This window comes from Nanorana parkeri, unplaced genomic scaffold, assembly GCF_000935625.1.
Source record: "Nanorana parkeri isolate BGI_ZX_2015 unplaced genomic scaffold, ASM93562v1 scaffold855, whole genome shotgun sequence".
Classification (NCBI taxonomy): domain Eukaryota; kingdom Metazoa; phylum Chordata; class Amphibia; order Anura; family Dicroglossidae; genus Nanorana; species Nanorana parkeri.
This window is the reverse complement of record NW_017307123.1, coordinates 21,561-41,971: the sequence shown is the minus strand read 5'-3', so window position 1 is coordinate 41,971 and position 20,411 is coordinate 21,561. Positions and strand designations below refer to the sequence as shown.

Genomic DNA, 20,411 nt, shown 5'->3' with positions numbered 1-20,411 from the left:
ATTGAATAAGAAGAAAGCAAATATATGCATATATTACATTACATAAAGCTGTTCCAAACATTTAATATAGTACAAATGTCCAAGCATGACTTACTTTGAGTAAATCTTGGTGGATTGTCATTGACATCAGTAAGAGTAATGTTTACAGTGGTTGTTCCAGATAATCCTCCCATTTGGCCACCCATATCTTTGGCCTGAATAACAACTTGGTAATATTCTCTTATTTCTCGATTCATGTTTGGCAATGCAGTTCGAATAATACCTTGAAAAAGCAAACAGCATATTTATTCACTTACATATATACAACTATGATAACAGTACAAGAATCATTGAATTCAGCCCATGATGATACTATATATGCTAAATATATTCAACAGCTATTAATATATAGCTTAGGACAAGAATGATGTTCAAGTATGTAATTATTTTGTGCTAGAATGAATATCATTAGCATAGTAATTTACATGGTACATAAGAGCATAATGACCATTGGAACCAAACAAGGTCCCCCTGTTTAAGGGCCATTTTCTTAATGCTGGAAGGAATACAGACTTGTATCAATACAGCAGGGGAGCCACATGTTTGCAGCCCTCTTGAATATTGGGCCATATGCCAATTATTGTTATAATGGGTCTGTATCATTGAAGGTGTTGGTGTACATAATAAAAAAGGGTTCCAGAGAAAAAAAATAAGCAAGAGTAGATCGGTAAGTGCTAACTTAACTAAGGAACTGCTCGTCAAAAGGTTTTTTTTTACATTTTGTCTCATAACTAAATGAAGATCTCATATTTAAGTAACCGTAAAAACACATTGTGAAAACATATGAAAACATTGAACAGAGAGAACATGTAACTGGATGAGATCACATGATACTTTACAGTGTTGGATTAAATCTTGTCAGTATATGAGCATACTTAAATTTCAGAACATTGATATGTCATTTCAGAACTTTGCTATGTCATGTACATTCACCAGTCAATAGGTGAGAATAATTGAACTTTTCATGATGTGTCACATCACACCAAGTTTCACCTGAAAATATTTCATCATAACATGTTAATATTTCAGCTGTGGGCATATTTAGGAACATGTCCTCTGTTAGTTTGCAAAAACAGTTCAGTTGTGTGTCACTTTTACTTTGTGATAGAAATTCAGTATATAAAAAGGTATCGGCTGACAAAATATGACATCTGTCACTGTGTCCGAAGTTAAAACAATGTCACAACATTTCACATGCATTTCTATTAGAACAGTTATTTTAGTAACAGTCTGTCACTTAAAAGTTTTATGAACATTCATATGTTAGTATGGTACACCATGCTGTTTGTTAAGGTTACGATTTGAGAAAATTTCAGTGTAAAACACTTTATCTGTCACTGTTACAATGTGTCTGTTAATAATAATATGGATCATCCAGAGCTAGAGAGTAGCAGACTTCATGATATCTAATTTGCTCAGTTCAACCCTACAATCTAGAAAAATTACCCCTCAGAATTCAAATACACACCATCCCTTTTGGTCAATGTGCGTTGCTAAGAAACAATCCAGATAATTTGCAAAGTCTTGGATATATTATAAATAAATAAAACCAATGGGAACACCTGGGGCACCTCAAGATGGATTTAGCCACTCTGGGTCTGTTGTAAATCCATATGAAGCTTGCCAGAGTCCTGTTTAGTTTAATATTTTTGGAACCTTAATGGGGTAATTTGGAGTAAATATAGACATCTAGGAAGGATGATTATTTTTATGATATTCTCTCTACTTAACCAGTTAAATTAAGTTTTGTCCCAGTAAGCAAGATCAGAGGATATCGACAAAAGTAAAGGCTCATAACTTTGAGTATACAGGGATATGAGGTATGGGGTTAGGTGAACTCCTAGGTACCTTAAGTCCTGGGATTTCCATGTGAAGAGGAACGATGCACATTCAGCTTCCATTGTAATTGGGAATTTCAGATGATGTGTAGTTTATTTTAAAATCTGACAGAGTGTTAAAGTGTGTATTTCCACAATGTTATTAAGTATTGTGGTTTGAGGACTGCAGATATAGAATGGGACATGGTACCATTATTTTAGCTATGGCTATTGGGATTCTGTAGAAGGATAATAACCAGGAAAGCATATGTGAGTCAAGTCCAATTGCTTAAAGTGCTTCCTCCAAGAATACCCCGTCCACACTATCAAATGCCTTTTTACCATCAGTTGAATGGAACAGATAAGAAGATGATTGGGAGTGTGTAAAACCAATAAATAATACTGAGTACTTTGGAGTTATCTATGGCCTTGCATCCCATATTAAGCCCTGTCTTATCAGGGTGTACTAGTGCAAAGGGGATGGGCTTAAATCTAGTTGCTAATGCTTTAGAACATATTTTTGCATTTTGGTGTAAAAAAAATATTGGAGATGTAGATGGTTTAGTAGTTCTGGCATTTCATGTAGTCCTTCTCTTCTTTAGCAAGGACTGTGATATGTGATAATAGTGCAGATTTCAGGAAGCTATACTATTTGCATTAGGGTTTTTAAGTAATAGGAAGTACTGTATTTCTCATATTGAGCTGTAGTGCACCTATTCAACCCAGGGCTCTTGCCATTAGGAAGATATTTCACTGTATTTTCTATTTCAAATGGTCACTTGCTAGTAAATATTCTATCCAACTTAAATTGGAACTAAACCTAGCTAGGAAAAATATGTCAAAATGACGAATATACCAAAGGCTTCATATGCTATAATAATATTGCTAGACTGTGAAAATCCTGCAGTTATTTGCTTTAACATTATTGCGATAAAATCAAATTGCATTGAGTTCAGTTTTGCCACATTTCTCTGGAATGTAATTTTAAAGCAATTCAGCTGTAGGATTTTCACTTTCCATACACTTCTATGGTCTAAAGTCTTTCTCAGTTTAAAGGTCTCATTCAGGAGATGTTGTGACACTGGAAGAAATTGAAATTTTCCACACACCAATGAGCAGGATTGAAATTCTACAGCTCAGAAAGACATTAATCTGTGTAAGTATGTATGTGTATGTCACAGATTCATTTTTAAAATTGTAATTTATATCAAAAACATTCATATATGTACAAGAATACTTTTAGTTCTAACTGTGTCTTGTTTTCTGGTAGTGCCAAAACCTTGCAATATTATAAATATATATATATAGCTAAGTACAACAAGATTTTGTCCAGTTTACATGCTCAGCATTGAGTACCTTATGACAGCATGCACATCTTATGGCTAGCTCTCTTGCTGCTTGTTCTAGCATCTAATACAAATAAATGACCTGTGAGGGCATAGCAATCTCCAAGAATGCCATACTTCTCTGCTCTATAATCTTTAAGAAAGAAATCAAGGCAAATAAAATCTTAACCCTTAGGCCTGGTTCACACCTGGGCATTTTACAGCGCGTTCCTATGCGCTGTAAAATGATCAACATGTGAAAACCAATAATTGCCTATGGGCATGATTCCCACCTGGGAGTTTTGCAGCGCGTAGGAGCGTGGTGTAAAACGCCCTATGCCCAAAGAAGTACAGGAGCTTCTTTGGGGCATATTTGTCGCACGTATCCATTAGGATACAGCCGGATAGCCCATCGGAAACGCGTGTTTGTTGCGCGTTTCTTTTACCGTAAATCACTGTAAAAACGTGCGGGGAAACGTGCGGGGAAACGTGCATAACGCGCGCATTCCGCCCAGGTGTAAACCCAGCCTTACAGTATTGTACCCCTGCAGTGCTATGGTTATCTGCTTGTATTGTCTAGGGAGCTAATATAACAGAATTAAAGTCACCCAAAGCATGATCCTGGCTGGCTACTAGACTGGTCCATTCAACCCTGCTCCCTCTCGGCTCCTGCGGTCTAAGCTCTAAGGTCCAGTGAGTCATCACGTCTTATACAGTGAATAGGACATGAGGATGCCAAGAGAAAAAAACATTGCTGGAGTGGAGGGGGAGACAGGCTGAAGGAACGGGTCTCGCAGCCAGCTGGGATCTTGGCTCGGGTGATTGTGGTTCTAGGGAGTTATTTTAGCCTCCTAGGCAAAACGAGCACTTTTTCCTTGCACACTGCAAGAATTAAGATTTTATTTGCCTATAGTTATTCTTTAAGAGATTGAATTTGCCAAACATACAAGCTGTTACACAGGATTACACATTATAAGACTAGCTATGCATGCATATATTTCTCTATAAATGAGAATAGGCCGAACAGCAGCGAGTAGCCTGCTGGAAGTTCGGCTTAGCTGATCCTAATGTTGGATCAGCTGAGTTGAACTCCTTCTGCACTTCGGGCTGGCCGAACATGCTGAGCATGTTCGGCCGACCCGAACCCAGCCGCAGCGAACCTATGTACGGCTGATTTCAGTTGGTGTACGCCTGAAATCAGCCATACAAGCCTGAAGTGAATATCAGAACAGCGTTCAGCTCACTTAATTTGGGGTTGGTTATTCATACGGCTGCCTTCGGCAGCTTTGTGAATAACTCTAATAGTGACTGATTGGATACAGTAACATTTCAGCCAACAATTTTCAACCCTGATCCTTCGATTTTTTTATTCAAAGTTTGTTGAGCTGAGTGGTGCCAACAGGGTCCCCATGGATCAAATTTCAGCTGTGTAAGGCCAGCTTTAGTCTAAGACAGTAGTGTGTTACAGATATGTACACGCACATCTGTTCAAACTATTGTGGCTCATTAGCACATGTGCATTATATTGTGCATTAATGTGTATTGCGTTAAGGCAGCTGCCTAATGCACCAAAACACAGTAAAAAAAAAAGGTGCAGGCAGCATTTTTGAGAGTACAGCATATGGAAACACGTTAATGCAAGTAGATTGAGAAAATGCATTGGGGTGCAATTCAGAAAGTATATATAACTCACACAAATATATATCTATAAATGACATACACATATAATCTGCAATTTTAATTCAAATCTTATTTACACCCTGTAGATATGCATAACAGGTACTGCCTTACACTAACTAAGCTGTGTTTGCCAGCCTTGGATACATTGCTGATCAGATTTCAGTGAGATCACCCACAATGTTCCTGCTAGAATAGCTCTAAACTCTAGCTCACATCTCAGTGAATCTCGGTAGGGTATCAAATCTCGATGAATCTTGCACGTCACTACATCTCCCTTCTGTCTTCAAGCTGTGCTGGTGAGTTAAAAAACTGATCTGACATATTGTGTTTTTTAAACTGGCGCAGGTTTGAATAAAATTAGACTGCTTGATTCTTTATATTGAGAGGTGGAAAAATAAAGTAGATTTATAATGAATAATTGATTTTATCATAATATAGAATGGGAAAAAAGACTGTTTCAGCCATAAATTTTGTCTGCTTTTCATTTTTCATTTTTTTAGTCAAGTATATCCAGTCTACTACAGCAGGACGTAAATAAATTGCATATAACTCTCACTACCCTTAATTAGCTATCCTCTATCCACAAAAAGGTAATATCCAGGCTGGACCTTGATCCATGTGAATGGATTAATTCATCACTAGCAAAGTAAATGCACAGAACATTTATATTTTTGTGGAACCGATGATATATATGATGCTTAACAAAAACACAGAATTAAAAATTGTATCTTTGGCTCTACTATCCTACACATTTATCTTATGTTAAAGCAGAACTCCAGCCAAAAATAACAAGATAAAAATGAATAACCTGTTAAAAGATAGAATTACAAACTAATGTAATTGCTGTAATATTCACCTTTAATCCAGAGATTTCCATCCACAGTAGAACAAGACTTTTTATGAGCCTCAAGAAGGTTCAGATCACAGACGTTACAAATAAGGATCGGAGTAGCAAAAAATATCAAAACATTGCATAAATTTATTCCAAAATACAAAGGTGTTACACGACTGAAACACATGTGCACCCATTAAAAACTAAGGGGTCTATTCACGAAGCTGCCGAAGGATCTGGCCATAGCTTCGGCCGATCCTTCGGCTAGCTTTGGCCCCAGGACCCCTTCGGTTCAGTAGATCAGTGGCTGATTTCAGACGATGCACGGCTGAAATTAGCCGTACCAGCCTGAAGTGAATAGCGGAACAGTGTTCAGCTCACTTCACTTCAGATCGGTCATTCACTCGTCTGCCCTCGGCAGCTGGTGAATAGACCCCTAATAGACAACGTTGTCCATCTCATTTGTACTATCCACTCATTCAGGCGGGCTATCACAATTCATTTATAGGCAATATCTGGTGGAGCTCGGTGGAAATTGAACAATGCGGGATAAATCCAAGAATCAATAATTGCAAACAAAAAAAGTTCATAATTTTTAATTCATGAAATTCAAGTGTTCATTCTCAAGTATAATCCAAACTCAGAACAAGTCCTTTTGTGTGTTCCGGTGGGAAAATGTAACATGAAGTAGGTGCTTCTGAAGGCACAAGGATTAGATCAGGGGGACACTTCAGTTAAATGACTCAATAATAAATTCTCTAACCCAGAACCATGCAAGCTTGTACAGTTCAGAACTGTACAGTTCATGTAAAAAGAAACTTATTTGTCTCTAAAAATTACCTCACTAAATGCCAAGGGTCTAAATAGCCCCAACAAGAGAGCGATGTTGTGGAAAGAAGCGGCCTCCCTGCGTAGTGATATTCTATGTGTACAGGAGACCCACTTTTGTAAAGATAAAACCTCTATCTGTAAAAACAGATGCTTCTCGCACTATTTTTTTGCCCATTCGGAAAAAAAAATAAAGGAGTAATGATAGCTATCGGGGCGTCCGTCGCCTTCCAACAACATGACCTCCTGATAGACCCGGAAGGCAGGTATATAGCTTTAGTTGCCACGGTCAACAACCGGATCCTCACCTTAGTCAATGTTTACGCACCAAATGTTCATCAGAAGAAATTTATTGCTAAGGTACTAAGTGAAATTGAGGCCATGCGCAAAGGCCACCTTGTTATGTGTGGCGATTTCAACGATGTCCTTGATCCGTCCTTAGACTCCTCCAACCCTCATAGAAAAGGTAATCGCTCCCTTCCCTCACTTCTTCGATCAGCTGATTTACACGATGCCTGGAGGTGCATCCACGGTAGGTAGAAAGATTATACCTTTTTTTCTCATACGCAGGGCTCCTATTCCAGGCTGGACATGTTCTTAGTAGACAAATTCACTCTACAACTCATCACAAAAGCTGACATTGGCCTAATTACGTGGTCTGACCACACACCTATCTCGCTCAGCCTTTTTTCTGCTAACTCCCCTCACCTCTGCACCTCATGGAGACTGAATTCTAGTCTACTTTCTCATCCTGACATTAAACAGCAGGTCCAGACTGAGATATGATCCTTCTTTGAGACCAATACTGCTTCTGTAAGCAATCAAACATTATTGTGGAATGCCCATAAAGCCGTTATCAGAGGACTATTGATTAAGCTGGAGGCAAGGGAGAAGGGAGGAAGTAAAAAGAAGCGCTGACCTCACTTCTAGACCGTATCCGCACTTTAGAAATGTCCAATAAAAGGATCCCAGACCCATCTACTTCCTCCACCTTACGCTCCCTCAGACATGAGCTTAGCCTGCTCCTTACCTCTCAGTTCGACTTTCGACTTCTATAAATACCTCAGAATAAGACACTATCTGGCCTCTATATGTGTGCGCGATGGAACGCTTCTTAGGAGATGCATACACTACTATGGTACTAATTCCCCATCCAAGAAAGGTATTTCCTTTTTTTATAATCTACTTAGCGAACCAAAAACTACTGATAAATTGCCATCCATGAGGTGGTGGGAAACGGAACTAAACTTTTCTCTCTCTCCAGAACAATGGTACAAAGCAGTCACTTGGCCTCTGAAAACTTCACAATGTCTAAGCCACTGGGAATCCCAACAGAAACTATTGCATAAATGGTACTACACGCCACAGAAACTGGCAAAAATCTACCCCTCCTCCTCAACCACACTGCTGGCGGAGCTGTGGAATTGTGGGATCATTGACACACATCTGGTGGTGTTGCCCATCCCTTGGCCCCTTTTGGCCTGAGGTTTTTTCTGCTTATCTCCACAATTACTCAGCTCCCCTGTGGTGTTTCCCCACAACTTGCCTTGTTAGGGGTAGGGTTGGAAGAGTGGCCACCAGCTTCCAGGACTGTTGTGTCTCATATCCTCATAGCGGCCCGTCTCGCATTAGCGAGAGCGTGGAAACAATCCGAACCCCCCTCCTTAAACACAGTCATACAGATTCTAAACACGCATGCACATTTTGAATTTCTGTTCGCCAATGCTAACTGCAGACGCCATACTTTCACCTCGCGTTGGGCCTGCTAGTTGACAGACACCAGATGCTTGACACATATCATATGATGATTACCAGACCCGCATTCCCTCATTGGTAGAGACACTCTCCGCAAGCTCTAATTTTTACTTATTAAATAAAAAAAATTAAAACACAAAAACATTGTTCATCCTCTCTGTATCACTGAGACTTTTAGACACCTCTCCCTGTGTAAGACTTTTTGTTTTTCTTTTTAGTTTCTGGGCATTCCAACCGATCGGTGTTGTAATATTTCCATACACTGCTCATACCAACTCTGTACTTCATCTGCTGTACATGATACCTGTTGTATTGTTGTCCGATTTGTGCCCTGCCTTACGCATTTTGATTGTATACACCTATGAATTTGGGCATTGCCCTTCCTGCACTGTTGTATTGTTTTTGTCTTTGTTGCTATGATAAAAACTCAATAAATTCTTTGTAAAAAAAAAAAAAGAAACTTATGATAGAGCCTTAAATGTGTTTGCATTTACATCTCAAAAAGAGCAAAATATTTATATATAAAATGTAACCAGAAGACTCCAAGCTGCTGACATATAATAGCTATAGCTGTGTACCAGTTGTATGAGCAACACTGGATGGTTCTAGGTAAATCCTATAGTAAACAATTGTATGTGTGTGTGGAACTAGGCAGATTCAGAAGACTTTCAGCAGGCCACATAATACCGTCTATCTTTGTACTTCTTGTACATTATTTTGCCTTTCATGTTTTGCTCACCACTTACCTTTCTCTGGGCCACTTGGAAAAAATCCCCTGAATAAGAGCACTGTAGACCCTTCACCCTTCCGTTCCCCTTTTTGGTCCTGTGGTTCCCATATGCATATTACTCCTTTGTGAGCTTAAGAATGTGGTAGAGGGAATCAGGATAAAGAGAAGCCACATACACTTTAGAAGTAGAAGGATAATGTTGGGCCCATTATTCAATTTTGGTTCTAAAATGATATACTCTGTAGTTTTTTTCTTTATAATTTGGGGTGTTGCAATTAAACTTCTATTTTGATCGCATGTTCTATTTTTTGTTATAGTCCTAATTCTTACATTTAATGACAAATGTATTGGTTATAGTCTGTTTGTATGTATGTTATATAATAATAATACAAAATAGTCATGTGTTTCTTGGCAGACTGCTTAATGTATAGGTAAAATGAAAACCTGCATTTATAAAAATGTGGCATGCTGCTACCAAAAATTATATATTGGATTTCATCTTAGTGCTGATTAGCAGACAATGTAAGGATGAAAAGGCATATAGCTTGTATGGAAGAAATGCATCCTTCAAATACCTAGAGCTCTAAATATAACTCTGAAATAGATAAGTAGAAATATATTTTGGTATTGGGTAGTAGTTGCTTCTTAATTGATCTGAGATAAAATAACGTGAAATTTGATTGGTTGCTATGAGTTACTGCCCAAATCTTTACTCTTTGAACTGCTTTGCTGAAAAAGAAGAATTACACGAATGTCACTCCAGAAAGTAGATTACTACAGTTTTTGCAGGCGGCCAAATGTTATGACAATGAATCTGTAAAGGTGAACTGTCATTTTAGTGCAATGTCTAAAACGTGTTTGCAACTAACATGTATGTAAACAAAGTTGACACACTAACCTGTTTCCGATTCCACAGAAAAATATGGCTGTCCCTGAAGTATGCTGTAAATAACTTTGGCACTGTTTCCATAGGAAGGATCATCCGCATCTACAGCAGTAACTTGCACAACAAAAGTGCCTAGATTTAAAAAAAAAATAATGAAATGATAAAAAAAGGCAATTAACATGGGAGAAAATAAATTTAATAATTACTGATCTTCTCATAAAATTAATTATGCAAGAACCCTAGTACCAGAAAAGAGTCCTGATGATACTGAATTTTGATAAAGCTCTTCCATACTTATGTGCTAACAGTACAAATACAAACAACCATTGAAAATGACAAAAAGCTGACCTTTACACAGTTATTCAGTAAGACAGAATGTGCAATGTACAGCACCCAATAATAAACCATCTTTCACCAATCTGACTGCAGTAAACTGAAATATGTTTGCTATGGGTTACTGCACTTTGTACATCATCATTACTCCTTGCACAGCTTTATTGAAGGAACCCGTTAGTGTCTAGAGATCTGAATCACAGTACCAAATTGGCCAGGAGGTCGGAGTTGGCCTTTAGCTATAAGATAATGGATTGTATTATATAGTTGTCATTTTATGATGACCTTAGTACCCAGGGTCAAACTTTCTATCCTTTATTACAAGAAGCTTGAGATTTGTATTCTGTTACTCAAAAATAGAACCACACATAAACTTTTAAATTATGTCTAGGTCTTCAGCCTATCATTCTTAAAAAAACCCTCATCTCTGTTAAATGAAGTAGAATAACATATTGGTAGGTCTCATTTGAGCAATACTCGCTATGCTCTATGAAGAGCACTGAAGTCTCATGTGGCCCTGGATCTAAGATTTTGTTGAGTTACAAGTGCATGCTCTTGAGGATTTGAGGATTTAGTCATATAAATAAATAATCACACTGTTTGAAGCCAGGTCCACAGGTCTAGATTCTGTACCAAAATTACAAGTGACCTGCGGTAAAAATAACTGTTACTTTTAGACCCCTTCCTGTTCTTTGCAACCTTGTTTCCTGTGATATTCACCTCTGTTTGATCTCAGAACCCAGGCTGTGATTTCTTCAAAGTGAGTGCCCTTTCTTTGTACTTTGTACTTTGTGGTTAGCTATAATTTTAAACTTTCCTTTTCTATGTAACTGTCCAGTTAATTTTTCTGATGTTTTACTCCATATCCTCATAAATTGCCATATACTCTAGTGGTAGATTATTGTCAGACTGCTGCAAATATATTTAAAGAACTGAACAGATTCCTTACGTAATTATAGTCATGCTTCATGTAACAATAGTGCATGTAGAATTATAGCTAAAATACATGTACTTTTTCTTCCTCACTATAATAAAATGACACTTAGATGTGTTAAGTATAAATATAATAACCTCTGTGCTAAGAAATTAATGTAGAATGCTCTAAATTTCAGCTGCCAACATACAGGGGTAGTATATACTATGCTGTGTCTTGTGAGCCCTTATTGGCTAAAGCCTTGCACCTGATCACAGGTCAGGTGCAAGACTTTGCCCAATAAGGGCCCAGTACTCTGTAAGAGCCATGATTGGGCAAAGTCATGGGACGGCGGTCGTCAATTTAAAAAAAAAAATTCTATTTATTTTTCATGTTTTATTTATTAGTCATTGTCGTGGACAACGCTGGACATCGTGATTGACACTGGATTACATCGGTGGATCATTTTTTTTGTTCTTTTTAATAAAAGACTTGTCAATAACTTGTCTTTTTTTTTTTTCAAATGAAAGATTTTTTCAAATGTCTGGCCTCTTTTAAAAAAATGTATTTAACCCTTTAGTGAATGGGTAGGGGTACAAGTATCCCTTACTCATTCACAAGGGGGGTGGCATCTGGGTGCACTTGATGTGAAAAAGCCCCCTGCCTGCACCTCCACAACCAGCACCCCAGGGCTTGCAGGGGAAGATGCCCTTGTCACCATCGGTACCGGAACAAGGTGCTTTCCCATGCAGGCATGTAGCCTGGCATGGGAGGGAGGGGAGGCCACATGCTCATCCCCCCTTTCCTGCCCTGCCAGGCCTGCACTCGGATCAAGGGTCTGATATGGAATAGTAGCGGGGACCCCATGTTTTTTCCCCATTTTTGGGGTGGGGTTCCTCCTTAAAATTCCTACCAGACCTTAAGGGTCTGGTATGACTTTAAGGGGGAACTCCCACACTCCCACACACTTTTGTTTTGCTTTTTTTTAAATGGGGTCCCTCCTATCATTCCTACCAGACCTAAAGGGTCAGGTATTGTTTGGGAGGGAGAACTGCATGCTTTTTTTTCTTTTTAAATGTAATTTTTTTCTTTAAAAATGTAATTGTTGCTGCAGCAGGTTCTATACATTGTACAGATGTGCCACTTTACAGGCAGGTTAAGGGGACCCACCAGGCAGGATATTTAAAGGATTTTTTTATTGTTTCATTTTAAGTGATGTTAAAATCACTGCTCCTTTAAAATGTTTATTTTTTAATAGTGTTTTTCATTGATACATGTCCCCAGGGCAGTACCCGAATCCCCATATCCTTTCTATGGCCATTAACTTGCAAATAAGCCTTAAAAACAGGGTCAATTGATTTTCAAAGTTCTACCATCATAGACTTGCATTGAGTTTGAGTTCAAATTCAACTTTTTCCATGTTCGAAAGTTTGAATTCGAACCGAACAGGGGGGTGTTCGGCTCCTCACTACTAGAAACAAAGAACACATTGAAATATTGTTTGAAGTAAGTTTTGTGCCTAAAAGATGTAACTGTTAGATTTGGCCATTTTAGGTCTCCCTGGAGTGTTATTATTGAAAACAATGATGCTATTGATGGTTAACATATTTAGCCTATATTACTTATGTTACCAGCACTTAGTGGGGTTGATTTACTAAAGGCATATACACTTTTATCTGAGCATAGTAAATTGGGTATAAATATGTTCACTTTAATCATCCAATCATGAGTAAGAAACAAATCCAATTTTTACCCTTGCAGAAGTTTGGGTATTTTAGGTGAACATACTGTCACTGTACCTTGTTTACTAAGCTAAGTGAACACTTAAGCTGGCCATACGCTGTTATATTTTCTTTGTTCAAAATGTGGGCTGAATAAAGAAATTATAACAGATTCCTCTATCCATGCTTATGAGTGTGGATGGAGGAATCTTCCTCTGTTTTCATCGTATTCTGACAGCGGTTGGTGGCCCCTAACATGTTCAACGTGAAAACGTCTGACAGCGGTTGGTGGCCCCTAACATTTTCAACGTGAAAACTATAGAGAACATTTACAAACATTTTGGAATTAAGCACATAGCTTTCCATTGTAGTTTTGCTGCATTTATCTTTTTCTAGGTATTTATATCAAAAAGTGATAGCATAACTGACAAAATCCAAGTGTGAGCATATTAAGCAGCCCTTTCTATTGCCAATGTCTAGTGAAACCACTGCCAAATATGAACGATATATCCTTCAAACCAGTTAGTAGTGCCTGGTTCCCAGAGACCAGGTTATTTGCCACTGAATTCTACTTTCTTGCCCCACACAACATTACAACCTGAAGCCAGGCTGTTAATCATAGCTTCCAAGTTATAGATACCGCTGACCTTTCTGCGGCAGTCATATATCACTGTTCGCTGCCTATATCAACAGCTGGGGGGTTAAAGATGGAGTATTTTTTTTCTTATCTTTATAGGTTGGACTCAATGGACTTGTGACTTTTTTGAACCTGACTAACTATGTAACTTACTATGTAACTATGGAGTTGACTTAAAGAGAAAAGTCAATGCAGTAAAGTGTCTGTGTTACTTCAGCAACTGCCTCTCTGTCTCCCTTGTCTTTTCAGTGGCAAATACCAGATCAGCTACATAACATCTGCAGCCAACCACATCAGCTGCCATTGCAGAATTCCTATTTACAAGCATTAAAGAATTAAAGTTGATTCCAAATTTCCCGATTTCATTAAATTCTAACACAGAAGTAGTTATTTTAGTGAATCCAAGGATGGGATGTATTTTAATGGAGTCACACTTAAGCAATGTTCTGTATTTTAAGGATAACATGATTTTCACTTTTGCAATTTTTCTCAAATAAAATAACACATACTGCCACAATTAAACTTCAAAAAAAAAGAAGATAAATAAGTTGAACATCTTTAGTCAATAAATTGTGTGAATACTCAAACAAGTAACTATTCAGTGAAAGTCAAAATCCAATTTACTTATTTATTTATTATGCACAGGATTGGGTATTCAAAGGACACAGGAATTTGTTTTTCACATGACTGGATAATTGAAGTGAATATTCACATCATTTATTGACTGAATATTCTTAACTCCTTCAGTAAATCAACTTCCAAATCTTCATTAGTACTTAACGTGGAATAATGGGCCACATTTGCTGAAGCATGTGTGGGTGTACTGATGCAATGATCTTGCATAGACAAACAACTCCCATGCTCATGGTATTTACTACTGCGTGAACAAATGAGCACAGACTACAATATTTATATGCTGTATTCCCTAACATTGTAACTTGTTTTGAAGTGTATGTCTCAAAGTCCCAACATATATCAGCAAAGCTGTGGCACACCTGAAATAAAAATGTATCAACAAGAAAATCACCAGCACTCACAGGATTCAAAGCTTGAATATCTTACTTTTTATTGAAAATGCATCACATGCATCATTCTAGCAGTCAGGGCCATGCAAGGTCCCTTCTTCAGGGTGACGTAGTGATGTGTGCATCTCCGGTAAAATCAAAACCACATGAAGTGTGCAATGATATAATTAAAGTAGACAAATAAAGTAAACAAGTAAACATCTAGTAGAAAAGTAAAGAAGCCACAGTGCTTGCTGTGCTAGGGATATTGCAGTGCTCATACACAGATATGCCTGTTGTGGTCAGTATCAGTGCATATACATGATTTTCCTGCCACACACTGTGGTTCTATCTTCAGGCCCCTTTAGGGCACAGTAGTAACTTAGAGGCTGGTGGGAGTCACCAAAGAGCTCAACTGAGTACTAGGCACCTGATACACCCAAATATATGTTATACATAATGATTTTGCCAAATGGTGTAGCTCTTGCAATGAGCAAAGTTAAGCCTTGTCACCATCTAAAGAAGTATAAAAAGTCTTCTTTTGCAAGTTGTTTGTTTTCATTATTATTATTAGTATTATGTTCTCTTTGTTGATGTCTCTTATTCAGTACAATGTGTTAGATAACTGAAGCAAAGAATGTCAGGGACGTTAGAGGAAAGTCAGGACATCTGTTCCTGCTCAGTGACTCAAAATGTACTGAAGCCATTGGATCAGCATGGTGGCCAGTTAACTTGCATTTTTCATAAGGAGAGGTCAGCTATGGTAGCCTATATTTTTCTTTGAATAGGTTTCCTTTAACATTTCATTTCTGGGTCTTTCTATCTCCAGCAGACCTCTAATATTCCAAATTCAAGCTGAGAGAAAAATACGTTACTTACCAACATCAGACATTTCAGGGACACTGGCAGAATAAATGTGTTCTAGAAAAGTTGGCTCATTATCATTAATGTCATGTATCTTTATGACAAACTCTGACTCCGGTTCCACGGGTCTCCCTGTCCTTCTATTTATTGCTTGTGCACGCAAGGTGTAAAAGGCTTTTTCTTCTCTGTCAATGCGTCGTGTGGCATGAATGTCACCTGTTCTCTCATCAATGACAAAAAGAGTTCCCGCTCCATCTCCTGAGAGAATATATTTCAGGCTCCCATCTCCTTTGTCTTGATCTGAATGGAGCTGTAGAAAAAAAAGAGTTTAAATTAGCACATGGTTATATGTAATAAGTGCACTTGCAGTATATGCATTATACAGTCTTCTTTTCTAGAGCAAATATTTTTTGTCTTAATTAGGTGCTAATTTTAAACACACTGAATTATTTAATTATGATTTCCCTTTTAATAAAATCTAAAAAGTACTAACATATACTAAGAGTTACAGTATATGTAAGATGTTGCTGACCTACTTTTGAAAATGCTAGTTGCTTGGCTCTCTCTGCATCCAATACTATTAATTACTTGTAGTAAGAATGCCTAAGGTAAAGTCAGGAATCCTTATATGCATACTTTTCCAGGTCAGTGAATCAGAATATATTAAAGTAACTAGATCAACATGACAGTCAGTAATGCAGTTTTTTTTTCTCAAAAGATCAGCAACGTTAGCCTATATATTTCCTTCAGTACACATTTCATTTAAGCAGATTCTTATAACCTAGTTGAAGCTATTTTCAAAAGTAAGTTAATACATAATTTCTTATTTTTCACAGAAATAACATACTGTATCTCCATAACTGAACTCTATGGAGATATCTGGTATAGGTTTGGGCCCTGATGTTGATTTACTTCTTGCAGCTTTCGTTCAATTTCAGAATTTTAAATGAACAGAGTAAATTAATTTTACTTTTACTTTACAGACATTAATGACAGTATAGGTTGGTTAAGACAGGGCAATTTGCTCATTTGTCTTGTTGTTCTTGAGGAAGCAGTATGCGACTCAAACATTCAAAATTCAACAAGATGATGCAGTACTTGTCCAATAACAATGTGTAGACTTAGGGGTCTATTTAAGGAAAAAAGGCTTTTCACTTTGCAAAATAAATTTTCTCTTGGCTTAGTGAATAAGTGAAGCTATGCTGAATTCCATCATAATGTCCAAGAAAAAGCACTGTTTATTTTTTCTTGCTTGTGATTGGGTATTTTTTTGGTGGGGAATTGGAATGGAAATTGTAACCACATTCATTAAGATAAGAGAACATTCTCTTGCAAAGTGCAAATTTCCTTGCAAAATGAGCAGACAATTTGCCTTTAGTAGATCAGACCGTTAATCTCCAACACTATTGTTGAGTTAAAAGATCTTTTCCTTTGCAAGTGCTACCGGGGAGGGTTTACTGAAGAATACAGTCTATATGTACATTGTACAAGGTCTTCATTTGCAGATATACTATAACTTGCTGAATGCAACTTCAAAAATGTTGACAGCTGAAAATATATGAGCTATATTGTTATTAGAAAAATGAATAGTATGGTGTCTGTAAGAGAATGTTGGTGCTGCAGGAAAATCAGTTAAATCTATCCAGTTATCTGGTGACGGTAATCTTGTGAATCTGATTAATTTAGGACAGCTCAGGTCAGCAGTTCATGAAAACAACCCTGCCAGTAGTTTTACTTAGTGAGCCTGGTGAAGTAAACCCAAAAGGAGAACAAATCTGTTATGGGAAGAAGAAATTCAATAGAAGGCAACAATTATAGAACATATAAATTGGAAAGAAATTTCTAACAATCAAGAGTTATGGCAGAAACTCTTGAAGGAGGCCAGTGTCTATAATGGGCTACAGTGCTAATGAAGGGAAAGAAAGATAAATATCATCTTGTGTTGTAACCCATTAAGGAAAACAGTCATCATTCCCCGCCAGTTGATAGATTTTCAAGGGGAAAAATGCCTCAGTACCTACAACTATTTTACATGTTTGGACATGCTTCTTATTAAAGATTCACCAACTGCACTGCCTACTGAGCCCCTTGACATGCTCAGAACATGTATAGAAGCTACATAGTTTAGTGAAACATCCATTTGGTGCTACTGTAGCATAGGGTCGGGAGACCTTTGAGTGTTGCTTGAAATGTTGTTGTAACTGCTTAAAAGGTATTAACTGGAGTGATACTTTAATTTGTTATCCAATACTTAAAGTAAGATTCAAACTACATGTCCATTTAAGACACCCCTGCCTCATAGTGTGATAACACTACTGTGTGGTTGCACTTCAGAAAGAACAGTGTTATCACCATATTACAGGAAGTGGTTCATATAACAGTGCTACAGGGACACTCAGAAAAACATAAACTGTTGTGTCTATGCTAGTGATAGACTGAATAAAAAAAAATGTATTTTTATTTTGCCCAGTTATTTATAATTTAGGGAAACCACTTAACATCTAGTAGGAAGCAAATCACTTGATTATAATGATTGACTCTTCTGGGGTTCTGGCAACAGAAGAGGATAATTCTGTCATTGTACACTGCACTATTCAGAAATAAATATTGGCAGAAACAAGTCTCCATCATATTTTTGGAGGCATCCTACACAACTCTGTACGGTCTGGCCTAAACACTCTAAACACATCCTATTGCAAAGGTATATGACCTCTTAAACACCAAACTCCTGTTTTTTATTGCTTTATTAAAAGGGTGCCTGTTACCGCACAATACCCTGTTCATGGTCAACACTCTATAAGCAGGGTCGCTGCCCCCTGCACTGTTTTATGCACTAAGCATTACCAAGCTATGGAGGGAGGTTGCCTATGGTTTTAAAAGTGTTTTTTAAAGGCTGCCATGTTTATTATGGAGCCATATATAAATCAAAACACCAACTCACTGTTTTCTGTCCTTCAAAGGGGGTATTTAAAATAGTGTATCCTACAATATTCCAAAGACTCTAGTACAGATGTTTAGGTTTCATGGGAAACTTAATGGCAAAGTTGCAAAACTATTACACTTTTGTTGTTATCCCTTTCTTCTTCACATGAAGAAAGAGTTCACATTTTTCACTCTGGTGCATTGCCATAGCACAAGCATTACTGAAATGCATGTTGATGTATACTACATGTGTTACTGTGTTGCAGTGCCATTTTTTTTGAAGACAACAATGCTCCAATGCACATATGTGGCAGCACACCACGATGTACCATAAAGCACTACTGTGCGTTATTGTGCACTGCTTTTCAAAAAAATGTCAGGTTTTTTTTGTTTAGTGTTTCAGTGTTTTGCCTGTTATTCCCTTTGTATGGTGTGCCTTAACACAATGTACGTTAATGCATAAAAAACACCACACCGTTAAATTGTAAAGTAAAATTGATATAAAAATACTCTACCGAACTGTTAACTTTTTATTGAGAAATGTCTAAAATACCCTTAGGGATCTTCTGTCTTCAAGTGTCAAGCAAAGGATTTATTATTTTAAAAAAAGGCCTGCAAAGATTAAAACCCCCTTTACATTTCTGTAGAGTGTTTTGGTGTGTTCCTATCTATGTGATGTGGTGTCCCACAACATACATGCATTGGGTTTAATTTGCAAGGTCCAGTGATGCACCATTCAAAACATCACACATGCAATACTGTGGGGTCTATTCACTAAAGGGTGAAGAGTTTGGGGAAGGCAGAAGTGAACAATCTAGGACAACATAGCTGAACTGGAAAGTGAGCTGAATTGGAGAATGTTTCCAAATCAGCTATTTTGGCCTAGATTGTTCACTTCTCCGGCCTTCTCCAAACCCTTCACCCTTTTGTGAATGGACCCTTGTGTTTTTACCATGTGTTACCTCAGTTTTGTAATCTTTCATACTTGGACTTGGACTAAAAATCCCAGTGTAAAATAATAGATAATATTTGCTGCCTTAACACTGTGATTATTTTTTTTCATTCTCAACAGAAAAAGAACTGTCACAAGACAGTTGCAGATTAATCTTCATGGATATTTTCTAGAACTTTCATATGGAAGATTTTAATACCAATAAATAAAAAGTGTTTTGGTCTTGAAAGCATTAATTTCACATTTTAAAACAGCAAATATTATTTAATTACCATATTCGTATTTAAATATTTCAAAAATAAACATTTTTCAGCTTTTTAGGAACAGTTTATTTAATAGTCACATGACTGCACAGCCTTCTTTAAGCTACATTTCGGAAATGGGTGGATGTGTCAGTCTTGCAACAAACTGGCAGTTACTGATGTCATGCACAGACAAGGGAGTACTGTAAATAACCCAGATTATAGTATTGACTAGTTCTCAGCCAACTGTTTTTCTCTACTGGCTACAAGCAGCTTGAGTTTGATAGTGAAGCTCCTGCTGGGAGACACTGTGAATCAAGAAGGCAGGGCTACAGCAGGAAACATGAAAGATAAACAGACCACAGAATATACAGACAAGCCATGCACTGGCAGAGTATCCTGTATACCCAAGAAGAAATGATTATCTGTCACAGGACTTGTGAATGGATGATGTGGGAGGAATCACACACAGCTGTGCAACATTCAGATTATGACAAGAGCCTGCAGGGAGCAGCAACCCATGATTCAGGTAAGCAGGGGATGAATGGATGAACATGGGAGGTTTCAATGTGACCATATTTCATGTAATATGGTACACACAGTAAACTTAGCCCAGCATTTATATCCACACAGACATCCAGTACATCTGTCAAATTACTGGGGGGAGAGGTGCTAAAATGGATTTCTACAGAAACCAAACACTTTAGGGAGGTTCATTTTCCTGTGTCCCCCATTCTACTCTATGTTTACTCCCACTGACCCCTACAGCACTACTGTGTGCTCTAGTGAACTTGGGATAGGTTGTGTGAACCTGAGAGCAGTGAACATAGGAGATTGATACTTATGGAAGTGTGTTTAATTACCAGTTTTTAGTGCAGGAATATTTTTCCCAAACATAATCACTGAAAGTTTCTTGATTTCACGCATATAT

General features: G+C 37.6%; 1 protein-coding gene across 1 annotated transcript in view; it reads right to left on the bottom strand.

The window, feature by feature from the left end:
* The window catches only part of LOC108794476 (cadherin-10), a gene marked incomplete at its 5' end in the record, with an annotated part of 115,712 nt that extends 100,029 nt beyond the window's left edge, over window positions 1-15,683 (bottom strand). The window contains 3 exons of the mRNA XM_018565523.1: window positions 95-262; window positions 9,905-10,024; window positions 15,380-15,683. Of these exons, the coding sequence (XP_018421025.1) occupies window positions 95-262; window positions 9,905-10,024; window positions 15,380-15,683 (592 nt within the window). The remainder of the gene's footprint in view (window positions 1-94; window positions 263-9,904; window positions 10,025-15,379) is intronic.
* Window positions 15,684-20,411: the final 4,728 nt, after the last annotated feature.